The sequence below is a fragment of the Akebia trifoliata genome, chromosome 4 (genome assembly GCF_017979445.1).
Source record: "Akebia trifoliata isolate Shusen 1 chromosome 4, ASM1797944v1, whole genome shotgun sequence".
In the NCBI taxonomy this organism is placed as follows: domain Eukaryota; kingdom Viridiplantae; phylum Streptophyta; class Magnoliopsida; order Ranunculales; family Lardizabalaceae; genus Akebia; species Akebia trifoliata.
The window spans coordinates 2,216,235-2,236,333 of NC_141378.1; the positions used below are offsets into that span (position 1 = coordinate 2,216,235).

General features: G+C 35.0%; 2 protein-coding genes and 1 non-coding gene across 5 annotated transcripts; 1 reads left to right on the forward strand and 2 right to left on the reverse strand.

The window, feature by feature from the left end:
• Positions 1–1,587: 1,587 nt before the first annotated feature.
• Positions 1,588–7,663, reverse strand: LOC147402888 (hydroxyproline-rich glycoprotein family protein). Of its 3 annotated transcripts, none has more exons than XR_015177351.1 (6): positions 7,261–7,663; positions 4,981–5,090; positions 4,521–4,892; positions 3,745–4,435; positions 2,563–2,683; positions 1,588–2,352 (listed from the first exon to the last, which is right to left on the reverse strand). XR_015177351.1 is itself a non-coding variant. In XM_086438271.1 (5 exons), exons 1-5 carry the CDS (start codon positions 7,511–7,513, stop codon positions 2,261–2,263), a joined length of 1,518 nt encoding a protein of 505 aa, XP_086294397.1. In that variant the 5' UTR covers positions 7,514–7,663; the 3' UTR covers positions 1,588–2,260. The 3 variants fall into 3 exon arrangements, 1 of the variants encoding a protein (XP_086294397.1); XR_015177352.1 differs by having other exon boundaries at positions 2,553–2,683; XM_086438271.1 differs by lacking the exon at positions 2,563–2,683.
• A 3,864-nt stretch (positions 7,664–11,527) lies between these two features.
• TRNAQ-UUG (transfer RNA glutamine (anticodon UUG)) lies at positions 11,528–11,599 on the forward strand. The gene has a single exon. It is a non-coding gene; the product is annotated as a tRNA-Gln (tRNA).
• A 244-nt stretch (positions 11,600–11,843) lies between these two features.
• Positions 11,844–19,274, reverse strand: LOC147402890 (TRAM, LAG1 and CLN8 (TLC) lipid-sensing domain containing protein). Its single transcript, XM_086438272.1, has 3 exons — positions 18,991–19,274; positions 14,273–14,550; positions 11,844–12,261 (listed from the first exon to the last, which is right to left on the reverse strand). Exons 1-3 carry the CDS (start codon positions 19,235–19,237, stop codon positions 11,968–11,970), a joined length of 819 nt encoding a protein of 272 aa, XP_086294398.1. The 5' UTR covers positions 19,238–19,274; the 3' UTR covers positions 11,844–11,967.
• Positions 19,275–20,099: the final 825 nt, after the last annotated feature.

Consider the following 20,099-nt stretch of genomic DNA (forward strand, 5'->3'; position numbering starts at 1 on the left):
GACTCCGATTTTTTTTTTAATTTCTAATGTTTGGTGTCCACACTTAAAACGCAGAAATCAGTTTAATTTCTAATGTTTGGTGTCCACACTTTAAACGCAGAAATCAGTTTGATATCATTGGAATTGTAGCTCACTGAAAAACAAATCTTTGGCCCACTTTTATTGCATAAAGTCAAATTGCTAAGCAACGTAGTTTAAGTTTTTTTTATCAGGGCTTAAAGAGTCGTGATCCAAAACGGGTACATGACTTGCATAGGAGTTAACGTGTTTTAAACACCAACCAACCAGAACTTAACACGTAGACTCCATTTCGATAGAACATAAACAATCGTTCTAAATCCTGACTCAGGCCTAAACCCTAATATGATCTATCGAAAATGATCTCGTAAACAGGCTCGCTGGTTGAACACAACTGAATTTTATCAAAATTTACCTAAAGGTGGGCCAGAAGATCATATGGGGCAGTAGATTCAATAAAAATGGATTACGTGGAGCAATATTTAGAGTGACTAAATTGGTGGCTCTGAAACGCGTTGAGTAATAGCTGACAGCGAGGTTCATGGAAAGTAATGTGTACCTAAGAGGTGTAGACCCATCTTATAAGTTTGACTTGTATTCATAGATATTAAAGTTAGTTATAGTTTTCAATCAAACAATCCAAACCCTCGTGTATTATAGTCATCAGAAGTCAGCTTGTTAGATTACTACTATTGATTGGATTTGAGCAATTTTTAATCGTAATCCTCATGAATATTGTGGATATTATTTTTGTCCCTACTTGAGTCATCCCATGTTAAAAATGCATAAACCAAATGATTCTCTCCAGATTCCTCCAACAAACATTCATTTTAGGGATCAATTCTCTATTAATTAAAAAACAAAATACAGTATATTTGAAAAAGAGAAAATTATTTACAAGGTTCATCGCAAGTCTGATGTCATTAGTCTTGAAAGTCCAAAGAGCCCTTCCACTAATACCCAAGCAATGTTACATGCCTCTCTTATTCCACCTCTTTATATGCGAATTGCTATTGGCACCTCAATTTTTTACTTATTACACTCTAATTTCTTAAATTATTTATCACATTTTACTTAAAGATTAAGAAACACCGTTCAAACATTACAAAAGTTTGGTCGAAGTTATTACTTAAACATCTAAAAGTTTCATAACACATTCAAACAACTTCAACAGTTGAGGAAGAGAGATTTTTTTATTCATACCCCAACTTTTACTTATTCTAAGCCATTGACCTTTTTTATTATTATTTATTATAATTGGGATGTTTAAGTAAAAGTTGGGTGCCAATAGCAGCTCTGCTTTACATTCAGATAAAAACCAGTCCCAAAAAGAACGTAATCAACCTAAACCAACGCAAATCTCAGGATGGGCACTTAGATTATCCTTGGACATATTGAAATATGCACAAGACCAATCCTAACATCGAGATACACACTGTGAAGTCACATGCGAATCCAAATCTACCATTTTACAAACCCCCCCCCCCCCCCCCCCCCCAAATAAATAAATAAAAAAATCAAATTAATATTATTTGGTTGGATCCCAAGGTTTAAATAGGAAGACCATCATGAGTAAATCATCATCAAATCCTTATCTCAAAAATTCATATTGCCTAACAAATCTTGCATCTCCATTAATGACTGAATGAAAGAAGAGAAAGAACAAGATTCATTTCAGAATGGTGTACCAGGTCAATTGAACTTGGCCCAGTTTAAAGACTTCACATTTTTCAAAATAGAGACAGAAATGCACAAAAAATGATGAAAAAAAACTTGCCACTTTCAGATTTTACACTTGAACAAGTGGTATTTCTTTCTTTCTTTCTTTTTTTTCTTTTTTTTTTCCCTTTACAACTTCAAAAGATCAAAAGCTTCTCAATTCATCATCCCCTCAACAACTATTCCCCTTTGGGAACAACAAGTTTCTTTGGACAACATAAGGTAGGACTGAAAGAACTGAGGCCTACCACCTTTGTGGCTTTTTGACCTGAAGAACAACATCCTCCAATATATACACAAAACACATGTAAATTGCTTACCTAGAAAGACCCCCTTTTTCTTACCTCCATGGGGGTTTCTACCATCCAAAGCTTAAATTGATTCCAATAACTACTGGAGAAGAGCAAAACTGTTTCTTAGCCTCAAACCTTACTTCCATACTCTGCAGTGCTTACTTGCATGGGTGGTGGCCAAAACCTGGGACTGAATCGGAAAGCTTGATTATAACAGCTGTGGAACTGATCTAACAATATGGTCTGCAAAGGAGATGGAATATCAAGAACCCCAACAATCCAACTAGCCACACCACCTTGTAAGGCCGATCAGCGACAAAAGCTGCAGCAAACCACACAGGAATATGAATAAGACTTAGCAATCAACGGGAAACCCACTTCAGCGAAATCTTGCAGAAAAGAATACACAATACATTTGTCTTTTATCTTATAAACAAGAACTTAAACCAGTATATGGACTAGAAACACTAGCAAAAGCATTCACCAACTAGTGAAGGAAAATCAGCTACGGAGGTTTCTCACGGAATCATACCAGCTAGAACAGAGAAAGTCAGTCAAGACTTTAGATCAGGTCCTCCAACCAGATTTAGCTTCAAATATCTCCAGGTTGCAGATCATGCTCACTGTGAGAACTACTCAAGTATCCATCCAGGCTACACGTTTCATTGATACGAGAAAAATATTATAGACAAAAATGGGTGCCAATTGCTGGATTCGGAAAAGTCTCAAAAGGGATTGTAAATAGTTCAAAGGGAATATTATAATATTAAGGATCATAAACAGGACATATCTTATGAGTTGAATCACACACCAATGGACAAAGAATATATGAATGGGTTTTAAAATTTCCAACAAGAAAATTCCATTGGAAAAGGTAGGGACTCCCCATATATGATGAATATTAATTAATGTTGTGAAGGAGGGGGCAGATTTGGTGGTACATGGTTTGTTGTATTGTACGAACCCAAACAAACCGTACGCGAACCAGCTCACTTTGTACCGGTTCGCAGTTCAGTGTACTTCGAGTGAATTTGGTAACTTGGTTGCAGGATAATCCAGTAATGTAAAGGTCTCTTTTAAAGATTTTTGTTCTTAGGTGATATCTCTCGGGTCTCCCCTAATTTTTTCTGTGTATGTGGTATGCCTTGTTCGTTAGGTTGTTTTTTTTTTCTTCCATTGGGATTCATCCCTTTGATAAAATTATCCTTATCCAAAAAAAAAAAAAACCAAAACAAAAAGAAGAACAAATAAACCCTCAGCCTACTGAGACACAATTATATCAATACCAATCAGAATAAAATAAATCAAGTGGAGATGAATGCATTAATCAGTAAAAGAACCTGATTAAATGCGATAAAAGATAACACCAACGATCTAGGCTATTTATAATGTTTAGCTTCAGATCACGGAGCCTATCCATCAGCCAATAATGTACTGGCCTATGGAGTGCCTGTTTAACACTCTTGGACATGGCAAACACCCGAGCCTTACCATGTCAGGCCCAAGCGGTCTGTGATAAATATTAAAAATCACAATGATGGGAATATGTTTTAATTTATCCCATACAATATTTGAAATTATTATGTGGATCACTAAATGAAAGAACAAGGACAATCGGTGAACTTGATAGGTAAATATCCAATTTTACAAGCATAACTAAGATAAGCATCAACTTAAAGAAACAAGAAAGAATATATTGGCAGTAGTAACTCACAAGATGAGGATGATGATATTGGGTATGAGGCAGAGGCAATTGACGGAGAGATGGAAGCTTTTCCACTTCTCCTGTCCCGACCTGTACTGGAGCCAGATAATACAGTAGGTGAAGGCGAGATATCTGGAGCCAACTGCAGCGTGGGACCCAACGGAGAATGAGTGGTAGTGGCATGAGGAGAAAAAGCTGGAGCAGTCAGAACGGGGCTTGGTGAAATTGTGAAACCATGGCATGGACTACGTCTAGGTGGATGAGTAGTAATCACCGAAGGTGTTGGAGGTTTTGAAAGTGAGGGTGAAGGTGTTTGGGGCCCAATTGAAGGAACTGGAGCATACGGGTAGGTATCATAAGATGGAGATGGAGCGGGGTACGGAGAAATATATGGTGCAGCGTAGTAATTTTCTTCTGATGGAGATGGGGATGGGGATGGCGAAGGAGTTGGAGAACCCTGAGACGTAGTGAGTGTACGATTTAGAATGGATGATAAACTAATCTCCTTCACCTTACCAAAAACTGAATGATCAAGGCCAAGATTCTTTGCAGAAGGAGATCGTGTGATGATCTGAGCCAGCTGTTTCAATCTTGCTGGCACAAGGATACGGGCCTCTCCACCTGTTAGAACAGATGCTTGCACTACAACCGGGGGATCCAATGTAGAACCATTTTCATTCGTCAATTGCACGTATACATTCTGCATGCAAAATAGAAAATTAGACATTTTGGTAGCCAATTGAGTGTAGACAGTTTAAGAGATTATTATCAAAAAAGGGTAAAACCTCGTAAGGCTTCAAATGCAACCCAAACTTTAACTCGTCCTTCAACTGGTCAAAATATTCTTGTATTTGAGAAATTGAGTTGTTTAGTGTGAAGTTGAAAAGGATTTGGGGCATCTGCCATAAGGAAGCAGATTGCACAGGAATCACGGTGATCCCTCCAGAGAACTTCAATATCTCAAAGGAAGATGGCTGCCCAAAAATTGTTGTTGTCAAGGATAAATTCAAATGTTGAAGGAACAATTCTAGTAAAGATGATCTCAGCACACTTAGGGACACGGGATTTATTGGAACATTCTTTGGATCTGGAAGGACACCAAACACCACATCAGTCCAGTTTGATGTACCAGCTTGGTGCACAGATAGGATAGAAACCTGTCACAAATATTTTTGTTGTAAGATTGATAGTTCATCGGTTGAAATGGATACAATGAAATACATAATCTGAGGCTATAAATAATACCTTTGTGTTTGGCACACCTATTTCTCCCAAGATGTCATTTTCTAGTGTTTTAGCGCGTGCAACAAGCAGCGAAGCTTCCTTTTGCAGTCTGAAGCTTGCTTGCACTGTAGCTGAACAGAAACAGTTTCAAAACAGGAAACCAAAACATTAGAAAAGTTTTAAAAAAAGAAGAAGAAGAAACTCCCTCAGCTCAAAAGACAAACAAATGGAGCTTGTAAACAACCATGGTGAAGAACGTTGAAAACAGATCAGCCTATTTTGATTTATTATCTTTCCTTTGTTTTTAAGAATGCGCTAATTCATTTTACCTTTTTATTCGAATTTCAGTTTTGAAATTGGCTTTGATAATAACGCCTCTTACCCAAAACCAAAAATTGTGGTTCACAGTTACGCACACAGGTAATTTACTATAAAATATCATAAATTAACCTTCAACCAGAATAAATTATTTACTACACCATCTCCATTTCCTCTCCACTTGTTGGATGGCCTAATCTTCACGGCCACCAACCATGAGGATGGTGATGGAGATCGGAGACAAATGGAAATTTCACTGCTTCCTTCACACTCCAGGTAATAAAGTGATCTTTTCCCCTTAATTTCTAGGTGTTTTTTTTCTTCTTCTTATTCAAGTTTGCTAAAACAGCGAAAAACAGAAGAAATTACATTGTATAAAACAAATTTTAGTTTTCCCTATTGCTGCCCTTTTTGGGTCACACTATACAAAAATATGTATATATATCAGATGGTTGAGACTAGAAATACACATACCATTCCTTATTTCCTAAATAATACACCCATATAATATGTTTTTTCAGGAAAAATAATTGAAAAACGATTGTATTAAATGTGAAGTTGCCAATGAGGGTCCCATCCAAGGGAAGCTTATTTGAAGCCTTATTAAATACCCAAACGATGATAGTAACAAATTTTCTAATGACATTGCTTTTTTCCCATTATTGGATCCATGAACAGATTGTACATCTTGTAGGAGGCATTATTAGGCCTTATCCAACTACCCATCGTAGTATCAAAAGGTCAAATATTCACGCCAAATACATTGTTAACCAAAATGAATCAAATTCAATGAATTTTCATTCCACAAACATACTTAGAAGCTTTGGTATGAGACGATCCTCTTGGTGGTAGATCATAAGAAAAAAAAGTATCACTTCCCTATATGTATCACAATCCTCATGAGCTCTTCATCCTTATCTCTATTATTTAGTTTATTTCTTGATTCTTTATTTATTTATTTATTTATTTTTATTTTTATTTTGCGTCGTGAGCAATAGGGCTTTGGTGATGGATCTTCTGACGTAGAATTCTCAATTTATAAGATGTGTGGTTTGTGGTTAATTCACGTACGAAAACAGCTCGGTGAAGGCATGGTTCCAAATATCGTATTGTGTCGGAATGTATCGGTCGAGAACGATATGAAACATTGAATGGTTTGGGAATGTATTGGTCAAAACAGTCTCAATTTTTCTCTTGACCAAAACATTTCATCGAGACAAGACTTTAAACCTTGGGTGAGAGAGGGGGATCGATCATCTCATTGAATGCTCAAAGAATATAACGAAATATTGACCACCTCAGCAGTCGGCACTAACACATGATTGTGACTAATCTTCCAAAAGCTTCCACCTTGCAACAAAGCATTACCGATGCCATTAATTTTTGTTCCAAAATCAAGACAATAAACTACACATATGCATGGAGAACTCCTCTTCTCCATGAACAAAAATTCAACTCGCACTATACAGAAACAAATGATTTTTTTCCCTATTTTATTGTCTAACACATAATATTCATAAATTAATATACTGGAAAGAATGCCATCTACAAGTACAGATGTGGTTCATGTTCTCTCACTATTAAGCATCAATTTTCAACAAAATTGGCCCCAATTACAAGTTACAAAACTACTATAACACGTTTCATAAGTGGATGACAATAATTAGGTTTCAATATTGAGTTGGATTCAGCAGAAGAACAAACCCTAATTCTGTTGATCAAAAAATTATAATAAATAAAGAAAATTCTTATCTTAATAATAACCCTAAAATCACTAACATCCTGTCCATTAATGCATTACCAAAAATCACATTTTTTTCTTCATAAAGAAACAAATAACTAAAAAACCATCTCCAAAACCTAGAAGAAGGATGAAAAAACGAGTACCCATCTCCCCAATCAGACCCAAAACCCTAGTTACAAAAGAAAGAAAGAAAAAAACCCATAAACAAATTAAGAAAAAAAGAGGAGAAAGAGTTGTACCATTGAGTTTATCTTCAACATTAGCATCGAACTCAGATTTAATTCGATATAAAGGAGGAAGCCAGAAGATCGCAGAAAGGAAAAGAGAAACGCTGAGAATCAAAACTAAGAGGCATTTAAAGCTGAATAAACTCCAGAATCTAAGAAGACCAATCGAACAACTCTCGCAGAAGATCCGTGAAGAAGAACTCTCCGTTTGTCTCTCTTGAATCTGCTCTTGCAGCTGCTGCTGTGTTTGATAGATTTTCCCCATTTACAAAGCATCTGTAACAGATCTCTCTCTCCCCCCCTATGTTTGATAGATTTTCTCTGCAATTTAGGAGAGACGACGAGATGGAAAGTTAATGGTGGAGACCATGTTATTGTTATTTTACGTTGTATTTTTTTTTTTTTTTTTTGCTGCGTTGGGGAGAAGCAAAGGTGAAACTGTGAAAGAGAAAGTAAGAGAGAGAGAGAGAAAACAGAAATTTAAATGTAGAGTTCCCCACCACATGTTGTCAGTTTTCAGTTCTCAATTATTTTTATATTTAATTCTGTGCTGAGTACAAAATGTTTTGAGTTGCTTAGTTAGTGCTAATGATGATGCACCAATGGGATTGGCCCACCCGTCATGATCAGAACCATTCACTTGGTGGGCCCTCATCTTAAATAGGGGATAGTTTGTAGAATTTCGTAGAGATGTGTAGTAGTTTAATAGTGCCTTGTTGTGTCTTATCCATAATGTAATTTGCCCACTAACTTGGACGGTTGTAAGGGATAATGGTACGAGATTATCGGTGGGAATTATTTAAATAATATATTATATATTATAATGATTAATTCTTTATAATTTAAATATTTATTATTTATTCTACAAGGTGGCATATGCCATGTTCCAATGCTATCGAAAGGGTTTATCTGTAATTTTTATAATAAATAAAATATTTTATAATTTTAAAAATTAATCAATGTGATTCTAAGGTTCAGACAACAATTTTCTTGACTTTTTTATTAAAATGATTCTGATTATATTAAATTTAAATGTAAAGGTCGAGGTATTTGAGAGATTTAAATTTGGTGTCGTATCCCTTCTAATCCACCTTTTCTCATTATAATAGTAAAGATGGAAGTCTGATTTTGTGACAATGCATACTAATCCACCTTCAAAATAAAAAAAATATTTAATACACCCCATAAGTTTAGGATGAAAATAAATCAAGTTAGTAAAAAAAAATTCAACTACAAATGTCACTAGCACTTTCACACACAAATTACACGTCAAATCGCATGTTTGATGCTTCTCATCCAAATCTACCTAATGCATTTTTATTGATGGGTATTTCAAACTCGAAAATAATTAGGAGTGGATCATCTGTATCATGTTTTTCTTATAACACCCTGTAACAAGATTTTAAATCTTGTCTGAGACTGAGATGATTCGTCCGATACATCTTAATATCGTCCATCAACGTTCAATGGGCCCAAGAAAAGTGCAATTTATCTTGGTATGGCAAAAGATCATTTATGGACACAACAACAAATCTTTTTATTTTTTTTCAAAACACGATACATGAAATTAAATACAAATGCTCTATGTGCAAATGATTTTAAATTTTACTCAAACTCTAAGACTATGAATGATGATATTTGATTAAGAATTAGAAAGTTGAATTTTTGTTGGATTGATTGCAACTGTTTCCTACTATTCCAGTATTATTTTTTCATTTCTATTTCAGGTCCCAAGTTTGGTATATTTGTATCTTTGTGTGGTATGTTAAATATAATTTAATGAATTAATGTGTTACCAAAGAGTTGGTGTGGCAATAAAAACTTTCTGCAACAATTATTTTAGTACACACTATTTTGAGACATGATGGAATCCATACTTCCATTGATGGACCATGACCACTTAAACAGCCCCAATGGAGTCCGACTTTGAAGTGGACAGACCGCTTCAAAATTTGAAGAACCCTCTTTATTACAAAACACGTGGCTTTTTCAATTAATTTCAAACCCCTATGTTTCCATTCAAATTTGAAATGCACCTAAAACTACCACGTGTAATCCAATGAAGTGGGTTTCTTCAAAATTTTGAAGCTGGTTTCCACCTCAATGTGTGGGCGGATTGATGAGCTTGGCAGATGGGGTGAACCAATAAGGGAGTAAAGTGGGTGTCCTTAATGTATGCCTCTTCTTCAGGGTCTTGCACATGACATATAATGCACTCAGTCCAAGAAAAATCTGTGTGGGATCCTAACTAGCATTCCCAAGTCTTAACAATTTTTTTTATTGCAACTTGTTATTTAAGATCATAGATTTAAAACTTATTTTGATGTCTTGTCTCATCGATTAATGAGATCGAGTTGTCTCGAACGAATTTTCTTTGAATCGTCTCATTCAATAATGAGAAAAATGAACTATGATTTTAAATCTTGTCTTATATGTTTGACTTGTCTATCCATCTCATTTATGGATAATATTGAAATGAATTGGACAAGTCGTCTTGATGTTGGACGAGATTTAAAACCATGTTCACGATTGAATCTTAATAATAAGACTAATGATAAATCGACACGGTAATACATACGTGATCTGTACATTGGTGACGTGGCAAGGGCACAAAAACGTTGATCTTTTCCACGTGCATCCCGAAGAAAAATATATATGATTCTGTGCCCTTGCCACATCAGCTGCATATGTTTTAGTGTGTCGATTTATCACTTTTAATAGATGTACTAGTTGCAATCTGATGATAAATCTCATAAGAAAATTATTGTATTTTATTTTTCTCATTCTTTTCTTATTTATGATATTATCCCTTTAATCACAGAATGTAAATGTCAAAAAAAAAAAAAGCTAATATTTTTGTACACATGCAGACCAAAAATTAACTTACTCGATTATTTTTAAATACAATTTTCTTTTTTTTTTTTAAATTCGTGCATTTTAAATACTTGTGTCATGATCTTATGTTTTGTCTTGAACGTTTTGCCGTAAGTTTGCATGTCATAAACACTCCAACACTCAAATTAGACTATACTTTTAATACTCTTTCTTAATTAAAAATTGAATGAATCAACAACATTTATCCTATATATCTTATATACTATTAATACTCTTTTTTTGTTCCACATCTTATGTACTAATTGCCTCATATTTCAATGTAATAAGTGCATAATGGTGGGATAAAGTTATATTTTTTACTTGTATATTAACCATTAGATTTGAGTATTTTCTCCTCTGGCTTCAAGCACATGCACGACGAAAACACTCAAATCAAATGGTTATAAACCGCCAATGAGACTACTTTTTGGTGCATAAATCCACCAAAGAGTGGGCAACCATTATTGTAATCCGTGGAACCAATCACTTGGCGCGCAAGTCAAGAGGAAAAGTCATTAGATTGGATGATCACGATCAACAAATCAAGTCAAGGAATCTACTACAATAACCCATAACTCCCGCAATTCTATATTATTAAGTTATCATAATTTATTGTCTCATACAATCAAGAAGTACTTAAAGCCAAGGTGGTTGATCTAGAAGACCTTCACATCAAGGAGGAAAGAGAAAGGTAAACCATATATTGGTAGAACTCCTCATAAGAAAAATCCCAACCACCAAGAATTTGATTGAACCCGCCTTGTAAGGGTAGTTGGATTGTTGAGCTATGTTTGTCCTATCCAAATATTCAATTCCAACACCTAAATACCTAGTTTTCTAAGTTGGTGGCATGGAAACTTTTAAGGTGAGACTCCATTTAATTTAGGTTGTCGAGACACATGGCAGATCTACTTAGAGGTAACTCTTCTTTGAAATACTTCACGATCACCCTAGTTTTTTAATGTGGCCATTGGTCCAACCATTCAAATGGTGGACCAACCACTCTTGATGTAGTTTAATTACCTTAAAAATTCCAAAGGATATTAGGCATCCGATAGATAGAAATGATTGGAACCAAAGGCATGGTCCACTAACATGTGCAATATCATGGTGATTAATTGATGGTGGTAGAGATTTGTGCACGAATTGTAATCTCAAGAAATATGATCCAACCAAGTGATGTTGTAACCCTAAATGCGGTAGAATACTTAAAAATTTGAATGGCTCAAATGTGTAGATCGAGTTGAAAAAATCCTGACCGGAACGTAGTATAAGGCATTATCTTAAAACAATTATATATATATATATATATATAAAAAGAGAAGAGTCAAGGGAAAACATTAGAATGCTTACATTCAAGAACTAAGCTTAAAATAAATAAACTTAGAGACCATCGTCAACTAAAGGTTCTATGGTGTAGTGGTTAGCACTCTGGACTTTGAATCCAGCGACCTGGGTTCGAATCCCGGTAGGACCTTTTTAAAAGCTTTATTTTTGTACTTTGTTTGGGCAATACCAGAAAAACTTTTTGTCACAAAATATAATTATTTTCATTTCTAGAAGATGTAATTACACACTCAAAAACATACAACAAATAATTATTTATAATTTTTCCTTGTCATCTGTCGTCGCGATTGTGCTATCTCCTGTGAGCTTTCAAGAGGTCCAAGCCAACCTTTTGAATCCTTATTTACTACTTTGTTTGGTAGTTGATGAAGTAAGGTCAGAACCACATTTTTTTGCAATCAAACTATAATAATTTTCATTTATAGAAATTGTATTCACAGACACACATACAAACAAATCTTTCTTTCTTTTAAAAATAAAAAAATAAAATCAAAAAAATCAGTTCTGATGATTGTGCTCTCTCTTGTAAGCTTTCAAAAGATCCAAGCCAAGGAAAACGTTAAGCAAATTCATTCCAAACATCCCGAAAAGGGCAAGAGGGAGCTCGATACCCTTTCCAAATTTGTCAGCATCTCTGATAAGCTTGATCGTGATTAAAATATGAGATCCAAGCCTCGCTATGAAGAACAACACCCAGTTTAGCACCCATTCAGCTCTAACGATTTTGCTCTTGGTGTCTCGTAGTCCAGCCATCCGCTGAACTTTCCTCACATGTAGAGAGATCGAATGCAGCTGCATATAATATAAAGATAAGCTCCTCAGATGCAAACACATCCTTAACATAAGTACATTCAAACACATCCATGTCTAGACATACTCCAATCTAAAAGATAAGAAATGTGTACAATGTGTGGTCAATTCTCATCATCTTAAATGACCCACTTGTTTTTGGTGCACGGGTTGAAACATGAGTAGATTTTCTTTTTCTTTCTACTTATTTCATATAAAATAAAAAATAAAAACCTTTGACAGATTGGGCAGTAATGAGTTGGGTCAACTGAATGCTCAGCTAAGATCTCCAGATTCCAGATACAGATAATGATCCAAACATTAATGTGAGAAACAGCTATAGAAGTCCCAATTTTCTGAAATCCAGGATATGAATGTACATACTGGCCTCACATTCAATACCCAATTTCATTTTCTTTGAGAGCTGATATTGCCACCCCAACTTTTACTTAGTGCACTCCAATAAATAAATAAATAAATAAACTAATTTATTTTTGCTAGCTTTCAATTTTGAACGAGTGTAATCATAATTGTAAATGACTACTGCAATTGTTTGAATGAGTGTTATAACGTTTTGTAATATTGAGATTATAATTTGGGTCAAACCTTTGTAATGTTTGAATAGTGTGTTTTAATCTTTAATTGGGGTGTGATAAAATAATTTAAGAACTTGAGGTGTATTAAGCAAAAGTCGGGGTGCCAATAGTAACTCTCTTTTCCTTTTTATTGTATACACCATGATAAATTTAATGAAAAATCAAATTCTTTATAGTCTTTTGACTTAATTATTTTTTGTTGTTGACAAAACCAAAAGTATTACATTAAAAAGTTCGGGAAATAAAAAGTATACAATGGGATATGAGGAAGAGAGCTTCTATTGCCACACCAACTTTTGCTAACAGCACCCCAAGATATGTGTTAATTCTACGGTGATTTGCATATGAATTGGGAAACTGTTAGCAAAAGTTGGTGTGGCAATAGAATCTCTCTATGAGAAAATACATGCAAACAATATGCAGCATTTGAGACCATTATCATTATTGTAAGGGTATGTTTGATTGCATGGAAAGTGACTTTCCATGGAATTTGAAATCCATGGAAAAATAGTGATGGAAAATAGGTAGGGTTGGAAAATCAAATTCCATTGTTTGATTTTACTTGGATAAAATCATGGAAAAAATATGAGAAAAAAGAAGAAGAGAAAATGAGGAGGAAGAGGGAGGGGGGAGGATGTGGCGGTGGCGGCGGCGACAGTGACAGCGACGGAAATGGTGGTGGTGGCGGTGACGATGGAGGTAAGTAAGAAAGAAGAAGGGAGAACGTGATGGTGATGGTGGCGGCGGCGGAGGCGGAGGTAAGTGAGGAAGAAGATGATGAGGAAGATAGGAGTAAAACGTGGTGGTGGTGGTGGCGGATGAGGTGAGGGATGGAGAAGAATAGAGAGAAGGTGGCTAGAGATGGTGATGATAGAGACGGAGACGGCGACGGCGACGGTGACGGTAACGATGACGATGGTGATGACGATGACGATGAGGTTAGTGTAATGGTGGTGGTGATGATAGGAAAGAAGAACATATGAGTGGGGAAGAATTGGGAATGGAAAATATGGGTGGATTTCACTTTTCCACCCATATGGGTGGGAAAGTGAAATCCATGTTTTGATGGACTTTTTTATTAGAGTGAAAAATGAATTTCCATTTCCATGTGCAATCAAACACTTAAAAAATATCATTTTCCATGGAAATTGATTTTCCACCCTATTTTCCATGTGCAATCAAATATACCCTAAGTGTTAACGGTACCTGATACTAGTATCCAGTCAGAGCTACATTTTTGTCTTAAAACAAATTTACTTATAATGTGGTATTATATTACAATTGAAACAGGTTGAAAAGATACAGCCACTTGTGTTCTCTGACTGCTCCGCTTATTTACAAAATTAGTGAAAGAATTTTGAAGTAAAAATAAAAAAATCAGTTGGGATAGGTCTATGAGTAAAGCTATGAGGACGTACCTCACATATGAGGGTGAGAATAAGGTAGTTGATGGTCACATTGCGATAGAGCGCCAATGTAAAACACATCAGGAGGATCAGATGGTGTACAAGGATCGATGGGATCCAGCCACTGTAGAGTCGGTACTGGAGCATATCCCACTGGTCATATGCAAAGTAACCGCATGAGAAGCACAAAGCTGGGTATGCCCCTGGCCACGTTCCCGCAAACAACTGCGAGTGCTCAAACATCTCATCTGGACCCTTTGCAACCCACTGATTAACAAGAATGAGAATCACTGCACATGACATCGACAGACACACTAAGTTATCAAGCCTAGCAAGGCAAAAGTAAGAGAAGTAGTAGAAGATCAATGTTCCAAAAATGCAACTAAATCTTCATATAGAGTAACCCACTTAATTTAACTACAAAAGGAAGGAGTTCTTAATCATCATAGACAATAAAAGTATATAATTCTACTTATATTTATCCTCTAGAGGGGGAGAAAAGGGGGTGGGTACTCTTGGCTTTGACTATTATCACTTCTATAGGAGCTACGATGTCATCCCCACAAGTAAATCTCTTGATGAACCTCTTCCTACAAAATCAGCATAAGCAACATCTTTTACATCCTCGCCATCTAGCCTTTCTGTTGAAAAAATGTTTATATCTATGACGCTCTTGATCTTTAGCTACCAATTGCGCATATTTAGGTAGACATTGCAAATAAAATAAGTGATCTCCGGCTCCAAATAATCTCTTTATTCAATATTAAGCTCGGTTAATAAAAGAATGTGACGAGCCTCCCACTTCAATCTATCATGGAATTTCAACTCTTCAGACTTAATTGAAAACTCATGATGTATAATGGGTTTCTCTATCTTATCTTCTATGTATCCTTAGATCCAATAGTCTTCGTTGCAGTCCCCTCATTCCTCTGGAGGCTGTACTAGTTGATGTGTTTGTTGGATATGTATCTTCAAGAACATTCTGTCTTTATCAGTCGTTGCATCTTCCTCCATTGTTAAATATTTTTTTATCTATCACAACTCACTTAGTACAAAACCAAAGAAGAAGGGTGGAGGTACGTGGAGGTAATATAGAAGCTAACATAATTGTATTTGCATCATATATGCTCCCCACCTCTCACAAACCCAACCAAAGATTCCTTAGATCAGTTTTCTTTGGCCTGAGCAAACATACAAATGAATCAGATATTCAGATCTATATGGGTGTTTATAACTTCTCCCTTCAATATATTTTATGAGGATCCAAAAGTAATAATTCCCATGACTCCTTGTTTTTGTTGCATTGGAGGCAAGTGATGAGGAAAATCACTGGTCCAATGCCATCAAAATGTAGTCTATAATAAGCATAACTCCCTTACAGGTTAGCTTATCTTTGGGCTTTCAATTGCAAACCCAATTGGTTCTCCAAAATCTAGTAATGAGAATATCTGTGAGTGAATATCTTCTTTTTCATCATCTCGTTTGATTTTGTATTGAGTGAGTTGTGATAGACAAAGATTTACAAAGGAATAATCATAAGCTATATCTTATGCGATTTCAGATATTTACCTCAAACTTTAATAATGGAGGAAGATGCAACGACTAATGAAACTGGAATATTCTTGAAGATACGTATCCAACGAACACATCAATTAAAAAGAAATGAATTTGCTGCTTTTCAGATTTTATCTCTACTATGGAAACAGCTAAAGCAGAGATAAAATCCGAAAAGCAGTAAGTTCATTGTTTTTTTCTAATTTTAAAGCAATAAATTTGCTGCTTTAAAAATTATTTCATAGAATTTTAAGAAAGTTGTTATGCTTGTATATTTCCAAGCTTACAACTAAAAGAAGTCATGAAACTCTAGAAGCTGTTTTGGAGGATAAAACACATCTTCATTATAAGCCTTAATGCCACTTTCATAAATTTGGTTACCAAGAAAAGGAAAGCCAAAGAGCTCAAGGATTCTGGGTATATTAGTTTGGTGTGAGTCTACACATAGTCTTGGCCAAAGTTCTTGGCAAGATTTTTGTTTTTAAGATAATAAAAAAATAAAATAAAATAAAAAAAGAGGAAAGAGGAAAAATGTACAAAAGCTCAATGAGAAAACAAATGAGAGGGCTACCATACTAGTTTAAAAGAAGGGTAAGGGAGCATCATATATTTGCATGTGATCATATTACTCCAATGGTAAAAAATTTGACGATTGGAATATTGAAACATTAAGTAAATCTTTTTAACCTATCAATTCCTATAAATACCCCATTCCCACCCCCCTGCTACATAACTCTAAGCTATTTATTTCTCTCTTCTACTCTCGCATACTCTTTAACTACTCTTCGACAAAATGTTGAGTTTATGCATTCTAAGTTCTTACAAACTTGATAAACATGCAAATAAAATAAATTATAATGAAATTGATAATAAAATATAGGAATAATATTTCTCAACAATGCTATATACACCTAGAGATAAGTGTATGAGTAGCCAAATCTTCTTCCACACGTCTTGCATGGATATGGCACCAACCAATTGTACTCTGGCTTAGGCTACACATAAAGAAGAAAAGAAAGCAAATAAGAACTAGAGTATTCAAATAAGTATTTTCATAAGTTCTCAAGATTCACATTTTTTGTTTTTTTTTTTTTTTTTTAACTAGAGACCAACTCCCTATTTATAAATTTCTCAGGGGCATTTATTGCATTCAACTTTTAGGAAGGAATCAGGAAAACTCTCTCTTGGGATTAAATACATCACATATCATTTTCCATGACCGTGTTAGATCCTTTCCTTTCTGCTCTAAGACTCCTCATGTCCTAATAGGAATTAAATTACACCACTACCTCCAACAAATCCACACCGATCCTTTCTAATTTCAATTTTATAATGAGCATCCCGAAAAATCAACCCAAGAAATCGACTAAGCAACCTTTCAAAGAAATCGGGTTGAAATCTAGGGTTTTTGAGCATCTCAAGGTGACATATGGCACCTTGTGGTAAAATGACAATTTTTTACATCCCACAACTACGCTCTCTTGGGATATTGAGAACGCATGCCTTGGATGCTTAGATTTTTTTTTTTTTTTTGCCATGTATCACTCACAGAATGAAAATTGTCTCGCCAACCATCTCCTAGCTCTGACAAGATATAAAATTAAGGCACTTGCCGTTATTTCACAATTGGGCATATCTCCTTCCATTTGACCATCATGGTCTTCTCTACGTCGTCTGCACTTTTCCCATGCTCCTTTTCTATAAATAGGGAAGGAGTACAAGACTTTCATAAACCTTAAATCCTAACTTGATTTCTTCTGCAAATTACTTGATCAAGTTCTTGCCCTGACTTTTTAGGAAGCTTCACCCAAACTAAAATTATAAGGGATAAGTACGAATCTCTAAGAGATAAGGTGGAATTAGAAACCAAGTAGGACAAGGAAAGGAATTCTAGACTATAAATGAAAAAAAAATTTGGCACGATCCTGCAAAAATACATGTGATGCATTTAATTAGAAATAATCCAAAAAGGAAATGTGCCAAATTACTTTTTTAAGAGTTAATGACAATTGTTTCCTTGGAAAAAATAAAATAGGGAGTTGATTTCCTTGGTAACAAGACATAGAACTTGAGAAAATACTTATTTGAATATTTTGCTTCCTTTTTTATTTTCTTTCTTCTTTGTGTGCAGTCTAACTTGGGCATCAAAGTACAATGACCAACTACCATATCGTAACAAGAGGCAAAGAAGAAGACCTAAGAATTACAAAAAAAATACCATCTAGTTATCATTAACAGGAACCAAGTGCGACGCTATTGAGATGCAAACCCATTTTCTCCATATTTGAACATTATCCAAGAAGCACCAATTAACATGGTTATACGCTTCGCATGTCACATTTGCCTTAAGTACCAATTTCTCGACCATCAATTCTAGAATCGATGCATGTGTTAGGCACAAGGACTTTATCAAGAATTTCATACCTTCGACAAAAGAAATTTAAAAGTATCACTTCTCCCAACCTAAGATATGATGTGGTATTATATTGTCTTCTTCTGTAGTTCCATTTTATATTTTGGGGGGAGGGGGGACATATTCTCATCTCCTTCCTTGAGCCACGCCCCCCACCCCCCCAGAACACAACACACACACACAAAAAAAACCTTACCCACGCCCATCTTCCATTTAGAGAATAGTCTTTGAATCATACCAAGAGTGACATTATCATCATCATCGAAACCACAACCCAAATTTGGGGTTGGCTGACCCTAACATTTGGGATGCATATATATAATGATTATGAAGATTATATATTTGAAAAAGATATGTTACTCGTTTTAGATCATGTTAATTGAAAGACCACAAAATCCCTTACTTAGCAGAACTCCTTTTGAGTTAAGTTTTCCAATACCACTTCTCTCGTTGCTTCTAATCTAAACCCACTAACATTTACAGCACAGATAGAATAGAAGCACTAAAACCAAGGGCAATAAACACCTTATCAAAACTAGTATTTCACAAAACAATTACACAGTTTTCTCAACAACCCACTGAAAGTTAAGCCCATATCTCTTTGGGGTCATAAAACCCACCTAAGATTAAACAGAACACCACATTCATCAAACCAAGAGAACAACAAAACCCTGACCAACAAATGAACATCCACAATTTCATACTAGCAGAAGAAACGTATATATCAGATGATAAGACTTAAGAGATAGAGAGAAAATAGGACCTGAAACAGAGGTAATGGTGGAATGAAGAAGAGAGACGCTGGTGTTGACGAATAGAGGGTCTCGAGAGATAGTAGAGCGGATGACCCAGTTTGCAGTTTTGTAGAAACAACAACCAGCAACAACAGATATAAGCTCTGTCCTCTTATTGAACACTATTTCGAAGATTACAGAGACGAACCAGAGTACTAAAGTTGCCACAAAGAAAGCTCCACTGTTCTTGTTTTGGTAGCTTTCCCCTCTCGCCATCCCTCCCCCCCTCTCTCTCTCTCTCTCTCTCTCTTAGTTTTTTCTTTTTTTGGGTTCAATTTTTATTCAAAGAAGTTTTTTCCAATAAAAATAAAAATTATGAAGTGGTCCAATAAGATGTGTGCGCGTGGGAAGAGACAGACCGACCAATTTTTTTGACTTTTCGTTTTTTTTATTTAGGCATTGGGTTCATAGTGAGTGGTGAGTTTCATTTTGATCGAGTGGTTATTGTGATTTTAAGTTTTGATTTACCTATTTTTTTGCTTGATTTCATATTTTCACCATCTAAAGAAAAATTATTCATTCAAAATTTATCAATGATTTGATTTTGAGAAAGAACTCCATCGACATCACCAGGACCATTAATGATTAAGAAATAAAGTTGAAAGAAATTTAATCTCAAATCTAACTGTTGTACTTTTATTACAAAATCTTCCTTGGAGTTCTAACAAGTCCATGTGAACCTTGCTTTTTAAAGTTTGTTACCCAAAAAACCTCACTTTATCAAGTTGGTTAATAGTAAATCATGGAGTGGGATCCACGTCATTAATTTTAAATTTATGTGATTAATTTATTATTATTATTATTTTTTTTTTAGTGGATTCTAACCGCATCAATTTGTGGAATCCAAAAACATTATCTGATATATAAAATAAAAAAAATTAGAGGATAAAATTCTAAGAATTTTGAAAAATGATTTTTTTTTTGTTAAATACTAAATTTTCATGTTTGAATTTGAGAGTTTCAATACCCATCAATTTTCAATATCTACGATTAAGCTTAAAAATATATATATATTTTTTTATTTTTTATTTTTTTCTTTTGAATCTAAGATTTTACATGAAATAGAAGTTTGTTTTGT

Excerpts from the sequence above, each read along its gene's own strand:
- LOC147402890 (XM_086438272.1), bottom strand. The coding sequence starts at position 19,237 with ATGGCGAGAGGGGAAAGCTACCAAAACAAGAACAGTGGAGCTTTCTTT. Across the intron at positions 14,551-18,990 it reads CACCATTACCTCTGTTTCAG|TGATTCTCATTCTTGTTAAT; the intron begins GTCCTATTTTCT and ends TGTCATGTGCAG. Across the intron at positions 12,262-14,272 it reads TTCTCACCCTCATATGTGAG|CTGCATTCGATCTCTCTACA; the intron begins GTACGTCCTCAT and ends TATTATATGCAG.
- LOC147402888 (XM_086438271.1), bottom strand. The coding sequence starts at position 7,513 with ATGGGGAAAATCTATCAAACACAGCAGCAGCTGCAAGAGCAGATTCAA. Across the intron at positions 5,091-7,260 it reads TGTTGAAGATAAACTCAATG|CTACAGTGCAAGCAAGCTTC; the intron begins GTACAACTCTTT and ends GTTTCTGTTCAG. Across the intron at positions 4,893-4,980 it reads TAGGTGTGCCAAACACAAAG|GTTTCTATCCTATCTGTGCA; the intron begins GTATTATTTATA and ends TATTTGTGACAG.